This window comes from Neovison vison, chromosome 8 (genome assembly GCF_020171115.1).
Source record: "Neovison vison isolate M4711 chromosome 8, ASM_NN_V1, whole genome shotgun sequence".
NCBI classification, from domain to species: domain Eukaryota; kingdom Metazoa; phylum Chordata; class Mammalia; order Carnivora; family Mustelidae; genus Neogale; species Neogale vison.
Window position 1 is genome coordinate 93,847,268 of NC_058098.1, and position 21,210 is coordinate 93,868,477.

General features: G+C 53.8%; 1 protein-coding gene across 3 annotated transcripts in view; it reads right to left on the reverse strand.

Moving 5' to 3' along the window:
• The window catches only part of RAB11FIP5 (RAB11 family interacting protein 5), a 36,228-nt gene extending 18,406 nt beyond the window's left edge, over positions 1-17,822 (reverse strand). For 2 of the 3 annotated variants that reach the window (XM_044261381.1, XM_044261380.1), the window contains exon 1: positions 17,291-17,822. In XM_044261381.1, the coding sequence (XP_044117316.1) occupies positions 17,291-17,721 (431 nt within the window). In that variant the 5' untranslated portion in view covers positions 17,722-17,822. The remainder of the gene's footprint in view (positions 1-17,290) is intronic. The other variant, XM_044261382.1, reaches the window with a different exon arrangement.
• Between the last annotated feature and the right edge of the window lie 3,388 nt (positions 17,823-21,210).

Consider the following 21,210-nt stretch of genomic DNA (forward strand, 5'->3'; position numbering starts at 1 on the left):
CTATGGAGCCCTGCCTTCAAAATTCGGAGGGAGAGAGTTTTCTGCCTGGAATTCTAGACGCGGCCGGTGAAGCGCGAAGGTGGAACGAGGCCCAGTGATGTCAGTCGGGTCACTGAAGGGCTCAAAGTCATACACACTCAGTACACACACACCACAAGCACACACCCCACACTTCCCACCCCCCCACACATCACCCCTCCCACTGAACACTACACACCACACACACACACAGAAACTACATGCTATACCACCCCCGCACCAGCCTCAGTCAGAGCTCTGGTGGTCTCTGCCCAACCCTAAGATCTGTCCCCCCACCAGCACCAGCTCCCTGAACTTCTCAGGCATAAACAGGTTGGGAGTGGGGGGATCTTTGGTATGAAAAGAGCTCTTCCCAGGGGCATACGCAGTTGCACCCATTTGGGACCGTCCATCAAGACTGCACCCTCGTGTGCCCATCATAGGCTATGCGCCAGGCCTCTAACGAGTGACCCACAACATGCCCCAAGCAGTGGGAACCAGGGTTGCTGGTTTTCCCTCCTACACCTGAGAGACCATCTCCTGGGTGGGCTGCAGCAGGACAGATGGCACAACCAGGGAGGGTAGACGGCCATGCTCCAAGTATGGGTGCACATCGTCCTGCTCTCATGGTAAGCAGGGGGAGGGTGGGAAGAGTGCAGGGAGAAGAGAGAGAGCGAAGAGACACAGATTGAAGACAGAGGTCAGAGCATGTGTCACATGGGGGTGGAAGGGGAAGGAGGGGAGATTTACTAGAAAAAATGAACCAGCTTGCATCGACATCCTCACACCCCTACTTTCTCAAGCCAATGCCCACCCTGGGCCTGACACTCAACTCTTGAAAGGCCAAGCCCTAGTCACTTTCCCCAAACCTAGACTTGGCCCTATGCAGCACAGGGAGATCCTGGGATGTGGGGCAAAAGAGTAGTGTCTGGACCTACCACAGCTCCCTAGGCTCTGGGTAGCTGGAATGGGCAAGCACACATCCTTGCTAGGGCGTAAAGGTCAGGGGCCCTCACAGTCCCAGCTGTTCCCTCCCCAAGTCGCAGCATTAACAGTCACTATCTGGGAGGGGTGGGCAGCTGCAGGGAACAATGACTGTCTACATCACAGAATATTAATATTTTTGTCCAGTTTGAATTTTTTATAAGGAGCATACATTCTGTCCTAATAGGGAAAAGAGACAGGTAAACACCCACTCCTCAGTTGCTTGGGCCACAAAAGAGGCTTCTGGCCTCTCTGTCCCACCCCCTCAGCGGAAGGGAGAAAGCATCATTAGCCCATGGTGATACTTGATGTCCTCTGCCCAAAGGATCCTTGCCTCCTGCCCTTCCCCACCCCCCAATAAGGTCACCTCTGTTTCTCTGCCTCTCCGGCTCTTCCCCAGGGAATTTGGGTCTGCTGGTCTGCCTGTCTGTCTCTCTCTCTCTGACCTGCTTTTCAGAAAGGCCAGAGTGAGAAGAAAAGACTTCCCTTACCATTTTCTGAGACTTCCCTATCCAGAGCAGAGTTAGGCTTTGAATGGCAGGTGGGCCCTAGCCGTTGTCACCCACCTATCTCCCTACCACTCCAGGGCAGCATTGCACTGGACCCTGCTAGGCACCTTGGGTGCCCTGGGACTCAAGAGCAGGCCTTCTCCCAGGAGTGTGACCCCCACAGGCAAGGACGGCAAAGCCACACAAACACCAGCTCTCTGACAAAGGCGATATCCCTCCCCTCAACCCCTGGCTCCTGCTTCCTCCTGCCTCTCCAGATGGCCCCCTAAGAGATGTCGGACCTGCCAGGCCCTGTGGCACACAGTTCCCTGCAGGCTAGAAGGCCACAGACATTGCTGGCGTGGGCTGATGATTCCTCCATGGAGCGATGGAAACTTTCCCTGTACAGAGCCCCACACACAGCAGATCCCAGAGCAAACAGGCACTGGGCATCCCATCCACACAGACTGGGGCTCCCACTGAGAATGTGACTGCAGGGTCCTACGGTCCAGCCCAAGTCCCACTTCCTCTAGGAAGACCTCATAGCCGCAGCATCCTGGCCTGGCCTGATCCCTCCTCTTTCTGACCAGGCACATGCACTCTGAACCAAATTCACTCCACAACCAGACCAGGCTATACTCTGCTCCACGGCTAGCAGGTACTGTCATTTCCTGGGTGCCTGGGGTCTCCCTAGTGGGACTGGGTTCTCTGCAGATGCTTACCGAGTACCTCCCAGGTACGGAGTTACAAAGGAAATGAACGGTGCACGGCAGTAAATCTCGAGATGCTATAAGGCCTCCATGGGTCCCTGCCTGCGCTCCCTCTCGCTTCCCTCTCGTTCTGCCCACTCCCTGCTTGGATGCCTGCGGCGGCAAAGCCTGATGACTAAGAGCTGGGCTCTGCATCCTCAGTGCACACCTGGGCCCCCTCACTTACCAGGTTACTTCCCTAACGCTCTGCTTCCTCAGCCTTCCAGTGGGAGACCCTCCTCTTGGGGCCGCCGGTCAGCCTGGAGCCAAGGCTTCCCATCTACTCTCAGATGGTGTGACAGTCATGGCAGGTGGGGCACCTGAGCGCGCCAAGGCCCAGGCAGCATGCACTCGGGAGACAAGGGTTTGGCAGAGAGGATCACTGTCTGGGACCTGCCCCAGGCATGCTGGCAGCCACGCCACGGAGGCCGAGGGCATCGGAGAGGTTCCATTTCCACACAGCTTCCAGGGGAGGCCTGCCCTGCCACAGGCCACATGTGAGAGACGGAAGCCATGTGATGGGGTCAGAGAGCCGGCAGAGCCAGTCTTCTGGCACCCCCCATCCACACCGATAGCTCCCCCTTTATTATCCACACTGCTCAGGAGGCCAGGCCCATTATCCCCGTTCTGGGCTTGGGGAAACTAACCTACAGAGAAGCTCTGTCACTTGCCCAAATCACCCAGAGAGTAAGCGACAGAGCTGGAACCTGAACATCAAGATGCCCAACTCTCAGCCCATGCCCTTAACCTTTAAGATACAGCATTTCACGGAGCACCTGGGTGGCTCTGTGGGTTAAAGCCTCTGCCTTTGGCTCAGGTCATGAACCCAGGGTCCTAAGATCGAGTCCCGCATCGGTCTCTCTGCTCAGCAGGGAGCCTGCTTCCCTTCTTCTCTCTTTCTGCCTGCCTCTCCGCCTACTTGTGATCTCTGTCAAATAAATAAACAAAATCTTTAAAAAAAAAAAAAAAGAAGAAGATCTATCTTAAAAAAAAAAAAAAAAGCATTTCTCATGACACTCAGGTGGCTCAGTTGGTTAAGCGTCTGCCTTCAGCTCAGGTCACAAAACCAGAGTCCTGGGATTGAGTCCTGCATGGGGCTCCGTATGCTGAGTAGGGAACTTGCTTCTCCCTCTGCCTGCTGTTCCCCCTGCTTGTGCTCTCTCTCTCTCTGACAAATAAATAAATAAAATCTTAAAAAAATTTTTTTTAAAAAGAGGTAGCACTTCTCATACACTCAGTCCTCTGACACCCGGAGGGGATGGAGGCCAAAAAAGGCCTGGATGTACACCACAGATGCAGGCACGATCCCAGGGGCATACAGCCCTGGAAGGTCACCAAGGGAACCTTGGGGTTTTGTCTTGTGTCCAGGCCATGAAAACCTTGTCTGAGGGCAGCCCAGCCTCCCCAGTGGCCATCAGAGTCCAGAATTCCTGGGGGGCACAGAACCATGGAGAAGACTTCATGGTCACCTACTCATCAGCCAAACCTCCCCCAAATTCCCAAGGCACCTGACCAAAGGTCAGCAGGCCCAGCTTGGACTGAGGACTCAGCCCTTAGCCTCTTCCCCTGCGAGACAGCCCCCCTACTACCACACAAACACACCCAGGGGGCAGAGGACAAACGTGGGATGGAGGGGGTGGGGGGCTAGTGTACCCAGCTGTTACCAGGATTATGGCCTTAGTTACTCCTCCACCCACCACCTCCACCTGTCTCTCAGGGAACAACGCAGCTGTTGTTGGGCTAATGGCTGCCATACACCCTAAGTGACCTAGGGCTGATGTCAAACTCACATGTGCCAGAGCCAGGGGCAGCAGGGGCTGTGACACACAGGTCCAGGGACGCCTGACTCATCCCCAGTTCTTATCAGTCCCAAATTCAGCGTATGATCCAAATCATGGCACCCTCCCTGCGCCCCCACACATCACTTGTTTCAATCCCCAAACCCAGGAGCCATCTTGGTCTCTTTTTTCCCCCCTCACAGCCCACATCCCAACTTTGAACTCTGTTGGATCTATGGGCAAATTATAGCCAGAATGCTCCGCCTTCACCCCATCGCCCTGTTGGACGTGACGGTCCCCTCACTTCGCTGCTCCTCCTGCAAAGACGCACATCACAGCCTCCTCCTCAGAATGGTGGAAAGGTCCCATCTTTTGAGTCCTGGCTCCACTCTCTGAGTCACTCATTCCACATTGGCCTTCTTGATGTCCCTGAACCTGTCGGGCTTGTTCCCACAGCAAGGCCACTGCACTTGCTTCTCCCTCTGCCTGAGACACAGGCCCGGTCTTCAGGCCACAGTTCACTCACTCACTCACTCCCTCCCTCCCATCAGGCGTCAGTTCATCTGAACCTCCTCAGTCTTCCCTGAGTCCCTCCGCTGCCAGTGCTCCTTGCCTTATTCTGTTTCTTCAGTGTACATCATGTGTGTGCATGTGTGTGTGTGCGTGTTTGTGTGTGTGTCCCACACAGGACACCGATGTACGTATACATGGCTGTGTGACGTCTGTCTTCCCCTGCTCTGTAGGCAGCAACTGTATTCGCCTCATCTCTGCGTCCCCAACACTTAAAATAGCAGCTACTCAAACATCTGTTCAATGAACTAACAAATTAATCTATGAATTGACTTAAGAACTTGTCTGTCCCTGTTCACAACTGAACAACTGTGTAACGCTTCTCTCATTACAAACCCATGGGTCTCACCCAGGAGACCAGAAGCTCACAAAAAAGCAAAGAGGGTGCTCCCTGCTTACCACTTCCAACAGGAGGCCTCTGAGGGCAGGAGCCCAAGTGCCAAGCTTAGAGGGGACAGTTCCAGAAGGGGGCCTTTTTTAATCCTGACAGCCTCATTTCCCAGCTCTGAATGAAGGGTCTCATTCACTTCCCCGAAAGAGAAGGCACCGGCCAGGTCTGGGAGTCGCGCAGCCCGGTGAATGGCGGTCTCTGAAGGGAGGATGGGTGTTCACGCCACTCGAGCCCACCACTAGGACACGAATCTTCTCACCCAGAGCCGGCTACACCTCTCCTTTATCGATTGTTGTGTGCTGGACACTATACGCGGCACTCACCACACTGGACGGTATCTTGCTAATCCTTCTAACAACCCTGTGAGGTGGGTGTGGGAGGCAGACCTTGAGAGAGCCAGGCAGCCTGCTTTAAGCCCCAGCCCCACCACCTGTCTGACCTGGGGGAGGTGACTTAACCTCTCTGTGTTTCATACCTACATATCATGCGGGGAAAACGCACGTCTGCTCTCCTCACAAGACCACTATGAGGACGAAGCAGGCTATCTGTGGAGCACTCAGAGAACGCGGCCCAGCACACGAGACCTGCCACTCAAGTGTCAGCTCACGTATTTTTGCCCACGCAGACATAGGGGCACAGAGAAGTCAGCTGGGGTAAGTCACACTTCTTGTCAGCAAGCCGCAGAGCCAGGATATGAACTCAAGCTCCGTCTCCAGAGCCTCTGACCTTGATCACCGCACTAGACGGCCCCTCTCTACAAGCACAACTCTTGGGTCACCAAGAGAAACCAGACATCCTCCTATCCCATTACAGCCGTGGCAGATGTCACAGAATGTGGTTCCTACTACCAGTACTCTGAACTTAAACGTTATTAGACAACCCCTGCACTCTATCACTTAGCACAGGGATAAAGGACATGTTACTGCAGCAAATGCTTTCATATAGTGATAAATGAATGTCAGTATCACTGGTGTACTTTGTAATCCTACACATTTGAAGGCCGCCTTTGGAGAAGGGGTCTAAAGGCTTTGACCAGAGACCAGAGCGGTCCATGGCACAGAAAGGGCTAAGAGTATCTGCTCTAGAGTAGGGAGGGCACAAAGGCAGCAGAAAGGCAGGTCTCCTCCTGCTCCACTACATGGCACCCAGGCTGAGATTTCAAAGCACAGGAGAGGCGCTGCTCCCCATGTCTTACCCAGGGGCACGGGAGGGCCTGGCCAGGGGCCAGAGGCTGGCTCAAGGCCTTGAGTCTTGCCAGCGTCACGCTACAGTGCTCCATCTAGCCCTCGGATACCCTGCACGCTGCTGAAGGTGACCTCAAAAAACGAAAACAGCCAAGCGCACCTGCTAGCTAGGGAGCCAGCAAATACGTTTTGCTCGCACCGCCCCCCCCCACAACCTCTCACATTGGGGAGAAGGCTCCTCACCTGCCCCAGCTATAACCCGTCAGGGGTACAGTTTCTCTCTGATGCCCCAGATGCCACCCCGGCCTCCCCCAGAGACAGGGCTCACCTCCAGCTACCAAACAGCTACCACTAGGCTGCGGCTGAGGGGTCCTGCAAAGCTGGCAGATGCTGGCATCAGACCCCACCCACCCTGAGGCAAACGAAGCTAAGAGGCCTTAGGTACTGGCTGGAGAATCTTCCAGAAGGGAAAGTGAGGAGCCGGCACAAAGGAGAGAGGGATACACGGACCCAGTTCTCCCTCCCTGGCTTCACTCTCCCCATATGGAGAGTTACTACAAATGGGGGGCTGCAGGGCTCTGGAGTAGAGAGGATATGCAACCTAAAAAGTCAATGTTGGGGAAAATTGCAGCAGAAAACAGCAAAATATCTGTCTATCACATTATCTGGACCCGTATCCCTACTCCAGGCTAGCCATCAGCCATTTCAAGTGATGCAGTACAGGTAAAACATTTGTCCTCAAGCCACCTGCTGCCCCAAAGACAAGTCACCTCTTGCCCCCATCCCTAGGCTCACAAGGCCCTCAATCAACGCTCTGGCAGGAAACTCCTGCCGGGTAGATGACTAGTATCATGCACATTGTCCTGGGGCAAGGGGGGACAGTTCACCTGAAAGTCACCGCTAACTGAAAAATGCTGGCAAACACCTGCCGGTCCTGGTGTTCCTTAGCAAATGGCACCATCCTGCCCATTCCTACGCAGAGGGACCAAAGAGTTGAGAGGGAGAGCTCATCCTGCTGCCCGGTTCCTGACAGACACGGAGGAAAAGGTAGAACCAGGGACCATGGGGACACTCCTCCGTGAATGCTAGAACCACGGCGATGGGCACCTTCATGATGACTGGGTCGGGCTAACGGGACCCGCTGCCCCACTTGGGGCCTCGCTGATGGAGGGACATGGAAAGCAGGGCTATGGCGTGGCTGATGGAAGGACTCCTGCCTGCAGGCAGGGCGTGGGGACCGGGCCTGGCAGATCCAGCAACTAGTGCTCAGGGGTCCGAGAATTGGGGCCACAGTGTCAGACAGCCTCACGGACAGCTCCTCCGTCTGGCAGGGGTCCAAGATAAAGACCGTCATCCCGGGAGGCCTGACAAGGCCCAGGATGGGAGCCCTGTCTGGATCCTGACTCGACAAACCACCCATGAAGAAGCAGTTCTGATATCAGGGGAAACTGGAAATGGTCTGGACACTGGGTGATTGTTATGGAACTGTAGATTTTGTGTGTGATAAGGGCATCGGACTCACTGACACTCTCCTTCTGGTCCCACTTGGAACTAACAGTGCAGTTTCCATTAGACCCCAGAGTTCGGGGGCAGCCTTGGGCCAGGACACAGGCTTTCTCTCCTGTGACTGAGCCCTGGTCTCTGAGCCTTGTGCTGCCCCGTGAGTTCAGTCCTGCCCAGTCATGCCCGCACTCAAGCACAGGGTCTGGCACTTGATGCAAAATCATCCTTCTTAGAGGCACAGGGCTCTCGCCCATGAAATCCGCCCAACCATGGGAGGCCTCAGCTAGGCCTTCACTCAAAATATTTCGCAAGTGTCTGCCAGGAATAAGAAAGGGAGAGAGTCCTTGAGAAGCTCACATCTTGGTGGGGAAATAAGATAGCCACACAAATCAGGAAAGTGATCCATGCTGCAAAAATGCACAAAGTAGTAAAATGATTTCGGGAGGGGTGGTGAAGGACATGACATTGATCTTGGGCCTTGAGCAAAGGGGAGCAAAGAGGCAAAGAGCCAGACAGACATCCCAGGTGGAAGAAACAAAATATGCAGATGCCAGGGCTGACAGGGAAAGTGAGGCAGAAAGGTGCCCTGGGGTAGGTAGGAGATTGCCTCAAACACCACACCAAAGGACCAAGCTCTGTTCTGGACCCCAAAGAGCGCCTATAGGGTATAAACAAGGACAGGGCCTGCTGGAGGCTGTACTGTAGGAAGAGTATAGGACAGGTGGGAGAGGGACAGCACCGAGGTGAGGCAGGGGTGACAGGTAGGAGCTGACACAAGCCAGGGCAGTTCCCCTGGCTGGGCTGACCTGAGCAACTCCTAACGCCTCCACAGGCGTAATAATTTCTCATCCTAAGTTAATAAACTGGCATTCTGGTTTATAAAAAGGCAGCAGCAGCTATGATAACAGTCTAGAACAGAAATTTAAAAAAAAAGAAAGAAAGAAAGAAAAAAGAATCCAAAACTAGGACAGGAGCAATGGGGAAGGCAGGAGGGGCCCCTTTCCTCTGGCAGCAGGCCTTGGCCCTGAGCTCTCTGTCCTTAGTGACAGCAGGGACTGCCACTCACCTTGTATCCCCCAAGCCCAGGGGCGGGGCCTGACATATGGAACACATTCCAACACTTGCTGGATAAATGAGATGGAATTGGCAAGGGCTTAGCTAGTCCCAAAAATCAGTTGAAAAAAATTATCTTAAGGGCATAGCGGGAAGGCAGGAGACCCAAGGTTCTAGTCCATGGATCTGAATTACTAAGAGGGTTTAAAGCCACCATTTCACCCCTGTAACAGTGGGGCAATAAGAGGAGCCAGTGAGGGGCAGGGGGGACAGCTGGAAAACATTGTCCCCAGAGTCTCCTCCATCGGAGGCCTTCAAATCCCCCACATGAGCATTCCTCCTCACATGCTATCAGACAGGAGTTGAGCAGGGCCTCAGGCCCAACTTCTGGCTCCCCACATCCACCATCAAACCCACACTTTGACTTAGTCTCTACAGCAAAACTGCCAGCCAGACACAGTCCTCCTCCAGGATATTGCCTCTTATCAGGCCCCGAGATGATTCTATCACCTACTCCAGACCCATCACTTCCTGAGCCACCCCAGCCTCTATGAGCATGGCTTGCCTAACTCACCTCAGAACCCAGCCAGGTCCCCCTCCCCACCCTTCCAGGAGCAAACATCTCAGCAGATCCTCATGCCCCCTACTCCTGTGGGTTCCAGAGGCCTGCTGCTATCAGCTGGCCTCAGACTGGCCAGCGACCATACTCGCTCGGCAGAGAAAAAGCTATTAAAATGCTTAGAAACAAGTTTAACCACCCTAATAGCAGCAGAAAATATGTAACAGCCAAAAGCATGAAGTAGGGAAAAAAGCACCACACCTAGAAGTCAGAAATCCGGCTGCAAAATCTGGTCACACAAGTCACATGATGTTGGACAAGTCATTTCCTCTCCTGAGACCCCAGTCTCCACATCTGTAAAAAATGGGGGTCACCTTGTCTGCCCTTAGGAAAGAATGAAATGAGGTGATGCCAGGAAAGCACTCTGAAAAATAGGCCAAACCACACATAAAGATTTGGGTTCACGGTTTATCAAGGGCCTTTTATAAGCTGTCATCAGCCCCATGGGAGCAAGGTGGCCCAGGACCAGCCAGTGATGACCCTGCCCAGGGGGAAGGAGGGAACCAGTAAGATGACCTCTCCCAGGTGGTCTCGGTCAGATGGGGGGTGGGGAATAGGAAGAAACTCTGCTTACTCCCACCCCCTCCCCAGTTTGCTCCTAACCCCATATTCACCCCAAACAAGAGTCTTGGGTCACGGAGAACAAAGCTAAGTAGAGCCTGGCCCCTCAGCCAGGATCTTGGTTTAGATGCACAATGGGTGGAGACAATAAAAAAACATCCTGTGTGGGAAAGTCAAGTTGATCATAGGTATAACCTATATGCAGAGAACACTGCGTTTGTGCAAACAAATGTTAAATGCATGCAGTAACTTTGGATGGATACCCAAGAACTGGCAATATTGGTTCCCTCTGAAGAAAGGAGCTGGATGACTCAAGGTCAGGGCAAGGGAGACTTTTCATTGCATACATTCTGTACCTTCAGAATTTGAACCAGGTGAACTAAAAAAAAAAAAGTCAAGTCAGGCTGTTTTGCTGAGAGAGACACAGGGGAAAGAAAAATCGGCTCTCCTCCACTCCCTCTCCTCGACCAGCCCCAAGACACTCACTTTCCCTTTCCAAGGCAGTCTTGGTCTCCCTGAAACTCTCCCAGTCTCCATCACAGCCTCAATGGTCATTTCAGGACCTGCTTCCCCCAGGATGCCCACCCTGATCACTCCAATCCTGCTGAGTTCACCCTTCTCCTGACCCTTTCTTCCTCTCACACTTGTACATGCTGTTTTATAAGGTAATTATCCTTCCTGGATAAATCTAGTCTCAAACACATCTTTGCCCTTCTAGGGAAAGGGCTATACATTTCTTTCTCTTGTTTTCTCCAAAGCCCTGACCTAGGCACAGTGGTTGCCTCCTAATAGCTTCCTAGATACTTAACAAAAGGAAAGAAAAGAAAAAATGAAAAAAAAAAAAAAAAGGCAAATGACAGCATTGCTGTAAGACCCTAGATGGCTCAGAGCATTCTGTCACAGTAAAACAAGCATGTGATTCTTAAGAAAGGTCAGAAACTCTCATATCTGCTGATGCTCCCAAGCTCCGCTCTATTGCACAAGCCAATGGGAGCAAATCTGCCCAGGGTGGGGGTGCGCGGGGCCAAGGCAGAGCTTCCCAGGCCTCTCCCAAGCTCTTGAGAGACACTCTGCTGGTGCTGATACCCTCCTTCCGGAAGTACTCCACAACACCCCCAGCCCCGGGAGGCAGAAGCGACCAGATTCGGAGCCATAGCTCAAACACGCTTACCCCAGTCAGCCAAGGCCTCACATAGGAGAACCACGCTTACAGAGCCGTGGGGAGAACCACAGAGATGGGCTCTGGGGAGGTCAGCGGAACCCTCAGGAAGGCAGCGGCCAAGCCCTGGTCCTGTGCAGAGCTAGCTCACGGAAGATATGGAGGGAAACTGAGATAGGGCAGTACAGAGTAGTGGTGAAGTGCCTGGGTCCAAATTCTGACTCTGCCTTGTACTGTGTGTCTTTAGAAAAGTCACTTCACCTCTCTGTGCCTTTGTTTCTCCATCCATTAAACAGTAAAAGTACCTCCACCTCCAGGGGTTCCTGTGCGCTAAGTTGAGTCCTTAGGACAACGGCAGCACAAAGGGCTTCATTGATGGTACGCCTCGCTAAGGAGCCCATAACAGCCCCCCAAGACAGTGCTACATGCTGCCAGGGAGGACCTCACAGGTCTTCAGTGTATGTCTCTTCCTCAAGGAGGCGTCCCTGACCACGGCTAAGACCGGCGGCCCCCTCTGCTCTGAATATCTCCAGTGCTCCCTGGCAAGGCCTGAAAATACAGCACTTGCCTACGGCTCTTCCTCCAAATGTGGGGTTCATTCTCCTAACCAAGCTGCACCTTCCGGGCATGCAGGCTGGGATAGCCACGTCCTCTCCTCCTGGGAACTCAACCCCACCGCACCCAGTGGCCCCTGCAGGCCTCTGCCCAGGCTCTCCACAAAAGATTTTGCATGAGACCACCCCTCCCAGTCCACAGATAAACCACAAGGCCCCCTCCCCTATCCCAGTAGAAATGTCCCCCTTTCTCTCTAAAATCCCACAGGCACTTCCACAGAAACCTGGGAGGCACACAGGGCCCCAAATGCCATCTCTCCCTTACCCTAAATCCTACAGCTCTGCCAGGCCTAACAGAGCCCCACCCCCACAGTCCCCACAGGGCTAAGCCCTCTGCTAGCTCTGACATTAGAATTCCACAAGGAGGGACGCCTGGGTGGCTCAGTTGGTTAAGCAGCTGCCTTCGGCTCAGGTCATGATCCCAGCGTCCTGGGATCGAGTCCCACATCCGGCCCCTTGCTCAGCAGAGAGCCTGCTTCTCCCTCTGACTCTGCCTGCCTCTCTGTCTGCCTGTGCTCGCTCTCGCTCGCTCTCTCTCTCTGACAAATAAATAAATAAAACCTTTAAAAAACAACAACAACAACAACAAAAAAAAGAATTCCACAAGGAAGGGCTGTGCTCCCACCGACCCCCCCAACCCTGGGCCAGCTAAAGGCCAAGGTGGCCTGGGACAAAGCCCCTCCCCTGGGAAGCTCCTCTGGAACTTGCAGGGGCCCTGCTTGCTTCCCCTTCATTAAGGAGAGGCCCGGGCCCAGTCCCACACAGGGACCTCAGCCTGACCTGCCAAGCTCAGCTCTCCTCACTGGCTGCCATCCTTCCTGAGGCAAGAAGTAACCTAAGGGGTTTAGCAAGAGCAAAACCATAAGACTCTTCCCTGGCAGGACTGCCAGGTATAGAAAGGACCCACATGTAGACTTATTTCTTTTTTTAACTTGGCTGTGGAAAAGGGCAATACTTTTTCATGACGATACCATTTTGCAGAGGATTGGCCCTGCACAAGGAAAAAACAGAGTACTGATTCCCAGAGAGCTCCTACCATTGTGTTAATTATCTGTCCCAGCGCAGGGTGGGAAGGGCAGGGGAAACATCTGGACAAGGCCTAACTAGTCATTTCGCGTAGGCAAGAGCGTCACAGCACCAGGGAAGCAGCAATAACAGGCGGAGCGGGCAGCCCCCTTTGGAGGAAAGGACAGCCCTTGTGGCCGCCCGGGGCCACGGATTTGCTGAGCTATGCCTATCCTGGCTGGCTACAGGGAGAGCAGTACAGGGCAGAGCCAGGGCTCCCACCCAGGGCCAGAGCCTGAGGGAAGAGGAAGTTGCTGTGCCAACCAGGAGCCGCCCAGTCTGATGGAGAAGTCACTTCCTCCCCTCCCCTCCCCCCTAGCCACTGCTGCTCAAGCAACCCCAAATATAAACCACCCCAGAACTAAGGGAGTTGGAATCTCCTGCACCCTAATGACTGGCTTTTAAATAGGGCCACACCCTTCCCCACAGGAACACTCCCGGCCAAAGCAGACTCCCCCAGCAGCCCCACAGGTCTGGGACTGGAGCCGGAGCTGAACCTTAGGGTTGGGCCCAGGACCCTTGTAGCCTCAGCTGTTTCCTGGGGAGCAGTCACATCTGGAAACCAGTGGCGAGAGGGTCACATGCACAGTAAGGTACAGGCTGTTTGGAGGCTGAGAAATGAATGGAAGCCCTCAAAAACCATCCCAACCTTAGGCCAGCAGGCTTGATTTTCCTTCAGGTGCCGCCCCCAGTGCCCCCAAACCCACCACCTTAGAGGGGATCTCGGGCCGCCCTGATCAGTCAGGCAGAAGACAACTATCTCAAACTGCAGTGGTCCTGGGCAGCCACAGGCCTCCCGGAAGCCCTCCATAAAATCAATGGCCCCTGACAGGGCTGACAAAATCTCAGGGTGCCACAGTTAGCAGCCTGCCCAACGGTTTTACTCTCTGGGAGGAAAAAAAGACGAACTGGTCCCAAACCAAATTAAGCCCAGACTCAGGCTCTCCAAGGGGCCAGGCTCTACCCATCAATCTGATGGGCCCAGGATGGGGGTTCTTTAGGGCAGGGACTCTTTTACTTCATACATAACACCCCCTCCACACACAGAACCCACCAAGGGTACTAGAGCTAAAAACCAGAAAGGAAATAGTGGAGAAGCATCTGAGGATTTTCAGATCCATGATGATCCATGAATGGCTTCACTGAGGGGAAAAGGTCATAATCAGTTTCCTCATGTATCATGTTAAATTATGTTTTGAGAACTTCCTCTTCAGTTCTTTGAAAGCCTCTGGTGAAATCCTGACCTCAAAGAGCACACCTTGACAAAGGAGCATCACAGAACATTGAGGTGTCCCATACCATCCACCCCACCAAGGACCTCAGAGAAACCACAACCCCCACCCTTTGAAGGCTTACTCTAGGTCTAGCACTATACCAAGGCCTTTTCAGACATGGTCTTATTTAATCTTATCATTCCATAATTATAACTGTGACCTTTGTAGAAATGAGGAAACAGGTTAAGTAACTTGCCTGCTAATAAGTCACAGAACTGGGAATGAAAGCCATCTCCATGTTCTGAAACACTGGACGATCTTGCCTTCTGGAGAGGGCAGGGACAACTGCAGTCCAGGCTGCTGGGGAGGCCTGCAAGCTGACCCAAGTCTGGATTGAGCACTGCCGAGCCCAAGCCCAGCCCTAATTTCTCAAACCTCTAGCAGCAAAAAGAATGGAGGCCTGCAAAGGGCCAGCCTATTTTGTCAGCAGCTCTCCTACTCCTGTCCGTACTTTGCCACCCGTGTTCCTGGGGCTTTCCCAAACCCAGGCTCTAAGCTCTGTATTGTCTCCCCCATCACATGAGAGGCTCTTCAAGGGCAGGGACATCTTCCAGCCAGAGCTACCAGACACTGTTATCAAAACCTCCCTCCACTATCACTGCTGTTCACTCACCAGCAGCCACGCCTAGGTGCTTTAACTGCATTCTCATTTCAGGCCTTACATCAGTCTTGTTACACTAGCCCCACTGGACAGATGAGAAAACTGAGGCACAAAGCGTTTACTTGACTCACCACAAGGTGGGAAGTTTGAAACCGGAATCTATTTCTTGTAGCTCCACAGCCCCCTACCCATAACCCTGAGGCTGCCCTTCGCCAGTCAGGTTCTGTCTTGGCAACACAGGGCTGCCTTTTGTCTTCCCTGAAACCACCACAGCTGGCTCCTGGCATTAGAGTGGATACTGTTCTTTTCCAAGATTACCCAAAGCTGAGGTGGGTACTCTCAGGGTCTTCTCCATCTTGCCCTCTCTCCACTGGGGAATGTGCGACTCACTATCTCAGTAGCTCATGCTGGGGTGCTCCCAGGAAATGTCACCAGAAATGGCCATCAAAATCAGAGGCCGGATGGGGCGCCTGGGTGGCTCAGTGGGTTAAGCCTCTGCCTTCTGCTCAGGTCATGATCTCAAGGTCTTGGGATGGCCTGCTTCCACCACCACCCCCACCTCTCCCCCCTACCCCCACTGCCTGCCTCTCTGCCTACTTGTGATCTCTCTCTCTATCTAATAAATAAATAAAATCTTAAAAAAAAAAAAAAAATCAGAGGCTGGAGGTGGGGACCCGAGTGGGAGCAGCAGCCCTCACCCTCCGTCAGTTGGTACGCTGTTAGGTCCAGTGTACTGGAAGATCAGGCACATTTCACAGACTTTGCCTCTGCCCACCAGGAGTGCCCCTCTCCTCTCCTGCCCCCTCCACTTTCTATAAATAACCCAGGTCAACACACCAGAGGAAAGCAGGGGGTAGGTTTGGAAAGATCCTGGTGGGAATGATGACTTCTATAAAGTAAATTAATCTTGATCTTGAAAGACCCTTCCCCCTGAATGGGGTGGCAAGTCAAATTCTCAAAGAGGGACTGTCCTTGGCTGAAAACAGGCCCACCTGGGCCTACAAACAGTTCAGCTAGGGAAGATTCAAAGGCCAACAAGAAAGCAAGGGCAGAACCTGAAAAAAAGCTCCCCCGATCCTAAGGCACTGACTTCACAGAGGCCTTTCCCCACAAGCCCAGAGACTTTCTGTCTTCCCCCTCCCCCAGCCACCAGCAGTGTCATCCACCAGTCCGGTCAGATGAGCCTAGTGGTGGAGACTGAAGGACTAGGAAAGAAAGGGATGGAATGAATTTGGGGACAGGAGCCGCTTGGGGGAAAGAAAGGGCTAAGAGACCCAGAGGAGAGCTTTCTGCCCCACCCCACCCTTGGCCTCCCTCAGGCAAAAAGGAAGGAGAGGACAGAAAAGGGGAGGAAAAAAAACAAAACAAGGGCCAAACTATACCACATGATTCCACGACCAAACAGCAAGTCAGGAGGGAAGAAGAGGAGAAGGCCAGGGGTGGGGGCGATGGAGCCAGGTCACAGCCCTGCCTGGAACCTGCCCCATGCTAACCAGCTTCCCACTCCAGCCCGCAGAGCCACCAAGGCCCTTTCCTACATACACAGGTTTTGAAAAATGTTCAAGGTCAGATCCTTTCTAACCAAATCCTGCTCTCACATGGGTCTGCACCAGACTCATCCCTCCCTAATAAGCCTTTCTAGATTTACTCAGATGCCATTCCACATGGACAAACCTTTTCAGCACCTGTCCCCACCCAGGGCATGCCCAGGGCACATCTTAACCCTCCCCATCCAGGGCCCACGGGGTCCAGGGGAGGTATCACCCCAGTTAACCCCTCAAAAAGATCCACAGTAGGTGGTCAGTCCTGGGGACTGGCTTTCAGATCCTGCCCAAGTCCAAACAGGAAATGGGGCTCCAAGTCTGAAGCCTTGATCTTAACACCGGGGAAGGTTAAACAAGGCCAAGACAAATGATTAAAAAACGCACAGGCCCTTCCAGGTGGAAGTGGCTGGGAGATTATCCCCTGCTGTGCGTTAACCATGACACTGCCTTCACCTCAAGCAGGACAGGTAGGACACTTGAAAGCCCACTAAAAGGTTTCCTTCCTTTAGTTAGGAGGCTCTCGGGCTTTCTGAACAGGAGACACAGAGGGCCAGAGGGCCAGAGGGCCAGAGGCGTCTGTCTCTAGGTGGCAGAGGGCATCCAAAGAAGCAAAGAAGGCAAGAAGCAGATGCTCTCTCCAATCTCCAGATTTAGTGGGGCATCTCTGGTCAATGTCGCGCTGCACCTTCCTTCCCCCACAAGGCGAGGCAGCGCCTCTCCACTCCCCTGCGGGCCTGGCTTGGGGCAGGCGGCTGCAGTGCCCCTCCCCTTCCAGGAACGGGAGACAGGCCCGGAGGCCCTAAGAAAGGCCCCCAAATTTTCCTTCTTGAGGTTCCCACAGTCCAAGGGCCTCTGGATCCCACTCCTAACTTTACTTGGCAATCTACTCGTAAGGCTAGCCCACCAGTTATATCTCCCCCTAGGCTTCGCAAGGACACACCAGCAGCCAAGCACAGACCGTCGTCGCGAGGAAAGGTACCCAAAATGCAAAAGAGCAACTGGTCGGTTTACGCCCTTGAGCTCGCGGCAAAGGGCGCACCGCCCTGGCCGAGGTTCGGGGGTCCCGCTCCCCTGCCAGCCCCGCCCAGCGAGCTCTCCTTTAACCGTTTCCGCGCCCTCGTCGCCCCTTACTCACTGCGTATGCTGGGCGCGGCCTGCGCCAAAGACCTCGTCCAGCGCCACCGTGGCCTGGCCCAGGAACTTGTCGACTCCGATGAGCGAGCGGTGCATGGTGGTGAGCACCAGCTCGCAGGCGGCGGCGGAGCCCGCCGCCCAGGGAGCCGGGCCCGCATCGGCCTCCTGCGCCCGAAGCAGGCCGTCCAGGGCACCGGGTGGCAGCTCGAAAGAGCACTCCTCGCGCCACTCCGGGCAGCCCGGCGTCTTCTCCACCACCGACGTGCTGTACTTCTCGCGGCCCACCTGGATCACCGTGTACGCGTCGCTGGTGCTGCCCGCTCCTGAGCTCTTGCCCCGCAGCCCGCGGGCCCGCAGCACAGTCACCTGGACGTGCGTGGGTAGCCAGCGGGAGGGCCCCGCGGCTGGCTCGGCGCCCCGCACCAGGGCCATGGCGGAGGCGGCAGACGAGGCCGGCAGAAGCGGCCACAGACACGGGGACCGCGAGAGGAGCCGGGCAGCGGCGGAGGGCGGTCAGGAGCCGGCTCCGAGCGCCACCGCCGCTGCCGCCGCCACCGGGCCGCCGCAGCTGCTGGCTGGGCTGAGCCGAGCGGGCAGCCGCCTCCCCGCCTCCCCGGCCGCCGGCCGCGCCGCGACGTCAGCGCCCCGCCTCCCGCCCCGCCCCTCCCCGCGACCCAGACCCGCGAGGCGGTGCGGCAGTGCGGCGGGGGCCTGGCTCTCGCGCCCCCGCACTGGCTTCCGCACCCCCGCCTGCAGCTGGAGAGGACAACTGGGACCAAGGGGTGCGGCCTCCGCAGAGGGGTGGGCGGGGCTCCCGCATTGGCCCCGCCCCGGGCGGGGGGCGCCCGCGGAACCCGGCTTAGCTTGCGGGAGCTCGGCAACCTCTGTCGGGTATGAAAATCCCGCTCCGCGTCTCCTGGCCAATCCCAAATCTTTCTCCGAGCTGTCCCTGCTCCGAAAGTCCTGCCCTAAAACTGCCCCGGCCCGCCCCTCCAGGGATGGCCATCCCGTTGGCGCGGGCAAGTGGGTGTGGGGCGGGACCCCGCGGCCCCCCTCATCCCAAGCCGCGCTCCCCATCCTCCAGCCAGCCCCTGCCCGGGAAGATGCTGCGTGAAACCAGAACTGAGTCCCGCTCCGGCACGTGACAGTCCTGCATCAGCGAGCTGGAAGCCGGTGAGCTGCTGCCGCTTCCAACCTCCTTCAGGGTCCTACTGCTGCGGCGAGACCGCGCCACGGGGGGCGGGAGGGCTGGGCTTGCCCTCAGCGGACACTGCGGTGGAGAGCCGACTGATGAATAAATCAGTAACCACATCAATATTTAAGCTGGGCTTCTGCGTCACCGGTTGGCGAAAATTACAGGCTCAGGAGAGGGTTTGAAACAATCACTTCCACGCATTAAGTGCCTACTATGTGCCTGTGCGCAAGCACAGGGTCTTATTCGAACGCTTGGCTTATTATTAATAATGATAGCAATGGTTAGTAATTACAGATGCTGAATTTCGGCCAGTGCTGGTCCATGTACTTTATATACATTACCTCATTTTATCCTCAGAGCAACCCTCTGGGTGACTGTGGTTTTTATTCCTGTTTTCCAAAAGATTAAATTGCAGTTTAGAGAAACTAAACTGCCCGAGATCCGTAATTGGCCAAGGTGGGATGTGAATCCACACAGATGACCACTGTACTTTTAAAATTATAATTTTTTTTAAAGATTTTATTTATTTATTTGAGAGAGAGAGAGACAGTGAGAGAGAGCATGAGCGAGGAGAAGGTCAGAGAGCGAAGCAGACTCCCCATGGAGCTGGGAGCCTGATGTGGGACTCGATCCCGGGACTCCAGGATCACGCCCTGAGCCGAAGGCAGTCGTCCAACCAACTGCGCCACCCAGACGTCCCTAAAATTATAATTTTTAAAATAAGATATAACACATATAGCTAAAAAAAAAAAATCAAATAGGACAGAAGCTCTTATGATGAAAAACAGAAGTCTCCCTCTCACCCCTGGATCCTAAGAAAATCCACATTTGGCCAGTGGTGTTTTCAAGACTGGTGGTACCTCCATCTCTCTCCCTAAAATGCTTACATAGATGGATTTAGCCAGAGGGCCATTATCCATTGCCTTCTGGCTATGATAGATGGTATGTTTCACACCCACTTCCCTCCCCCAGTCTTGTGTGGTTATCCGATTATTTTTAGTCCCTCTGTTGGATACCTTTATGGTGGAAACTGCGTTTCTTCTTGGAAAGACTCTCTGGGATCCTCCCTTGACTTCCCTTGCAGTGAGAGGAGGAAAAAATTCCAACTCCACATTCTCCAGCAGAATATGGATGGGGGGAACCAGTACAGCAGTCACTGGGGATCCATGGAAATGCACCCACCGCAGGTCCAATCCTGACAGCCTACCTCCTTGCCCCTGCTTCCTGCAAACTGGGGCAGAAGAGTCCTGGGCACTGAACCCCACGGTCCAGCAGGCCTGTGTCCAGCACCTGTCTTTGAGACAGCCAGGTCTGCCTATGGGCCTTGGCTGTCCACCACTTAGCAGCAATAAGATCTGAAAATTAAACCAGCTCTCTAATGTCTACCAGCCTCATTTCCTCATCTAGAAAATGGGGATAATGATGCCTACTTGAAGCAGTTGCTGAGAAGATTGTGAGAGAACACTGCCAAAGATTTTAATGCAGTGGAGACCACTGCAATGATCTCAAGGCATCTGAACATACACAGCTTTTCTTTTGATTAAAAAAGTGGCTTGGAAAATGCCAAAAAATATAAAGGAAAAACAAATAGATCATAACCTCGCCATCCAGAAATAAACACAGCAATTTGTTGTGTTTCTATCGAAACTTTTCCCTACACTCTGCTGTTGATTTGTATGCATTAGGGTTGTGAGGCAACTGTAATGTATCTTTGGAGTGGGTTTGGGGGTCCTGGTTCTACCGTGTACATGTATTATCTGATTTACCCCTAAAGACAACCATTTAAGGCAAGTGCTATTGCTACCCTCATTTTCACTGATGAAGAAACTAAAGCAGAGAGAGCTTGGGTACTTTTTTCTAAGTTTCTAACTGGAAAGTTGCAGAGAATGGACTTGAACTCAAGTCTGAGTGACTACTGCCTGTGGCACTCAGCTGTCACACCCGCTTGTTGATAGGCAGTACATCATCTGGGGTTGATAAAGCAGGAAATGTCATACCCACTTCACAGATAAAAAAAACTAAGGTCTGAAAAGTGTTAATAGACTTAATCAGGATAACACTCGGGATGAAACCCCAGCTTTAAAAAGAATGGATTCCCCAAGGGCCTTACAAATGAAGACATCTTTTCCATACTGCAACTAACATATATTAGTCACCCTTCTTTAATGGTTCCATTTCTCCTGTTTCCCTGTTTTTCTCTAACACGCCTAGGCGGCTGTCACCTCCCTCCCCCCTCCTCCGCCCCCATGGAGTGGCAAAGTTGCAGGAAAGGGCAAGAGAGAACTCAAATGGGCTACTCCCGCTCTGCTTCCTCCTGCCCTGGCTCACTCAGTTTGGCAAACTCAGGCTTCCTGCTGGCCTGGGACTGGAGCCATAGGAGGCCAGTGAAGATGGGCAGGGCTCCCCATAGGTCACTTGGCCCTAGGAGGAAGGGGTGGGGTCTTTTAACTCTCTGTGACTGAGAAAAGAGCAGAAACTGTGAAGACTACTGAAGTCTTGACCACCCAGAGGTGTTTCCTCCTCAAAAAAATGAGACGGCCAACACACCCTCTGGCTTCCTCTGCCTCCCTAGGGTGGGGTGTGCTCATGCTCTCTAGTCCATTAGGGATAGTTCTTCCTATAAAAAAGTGCTCCTTTATGTAATTTCCACTTGTTGCTTCTCTCCACAATAATATAAAAACTGATTTGCCCTTCCACATAGGTTCTTCAAGTATCTTTGCCTGGCT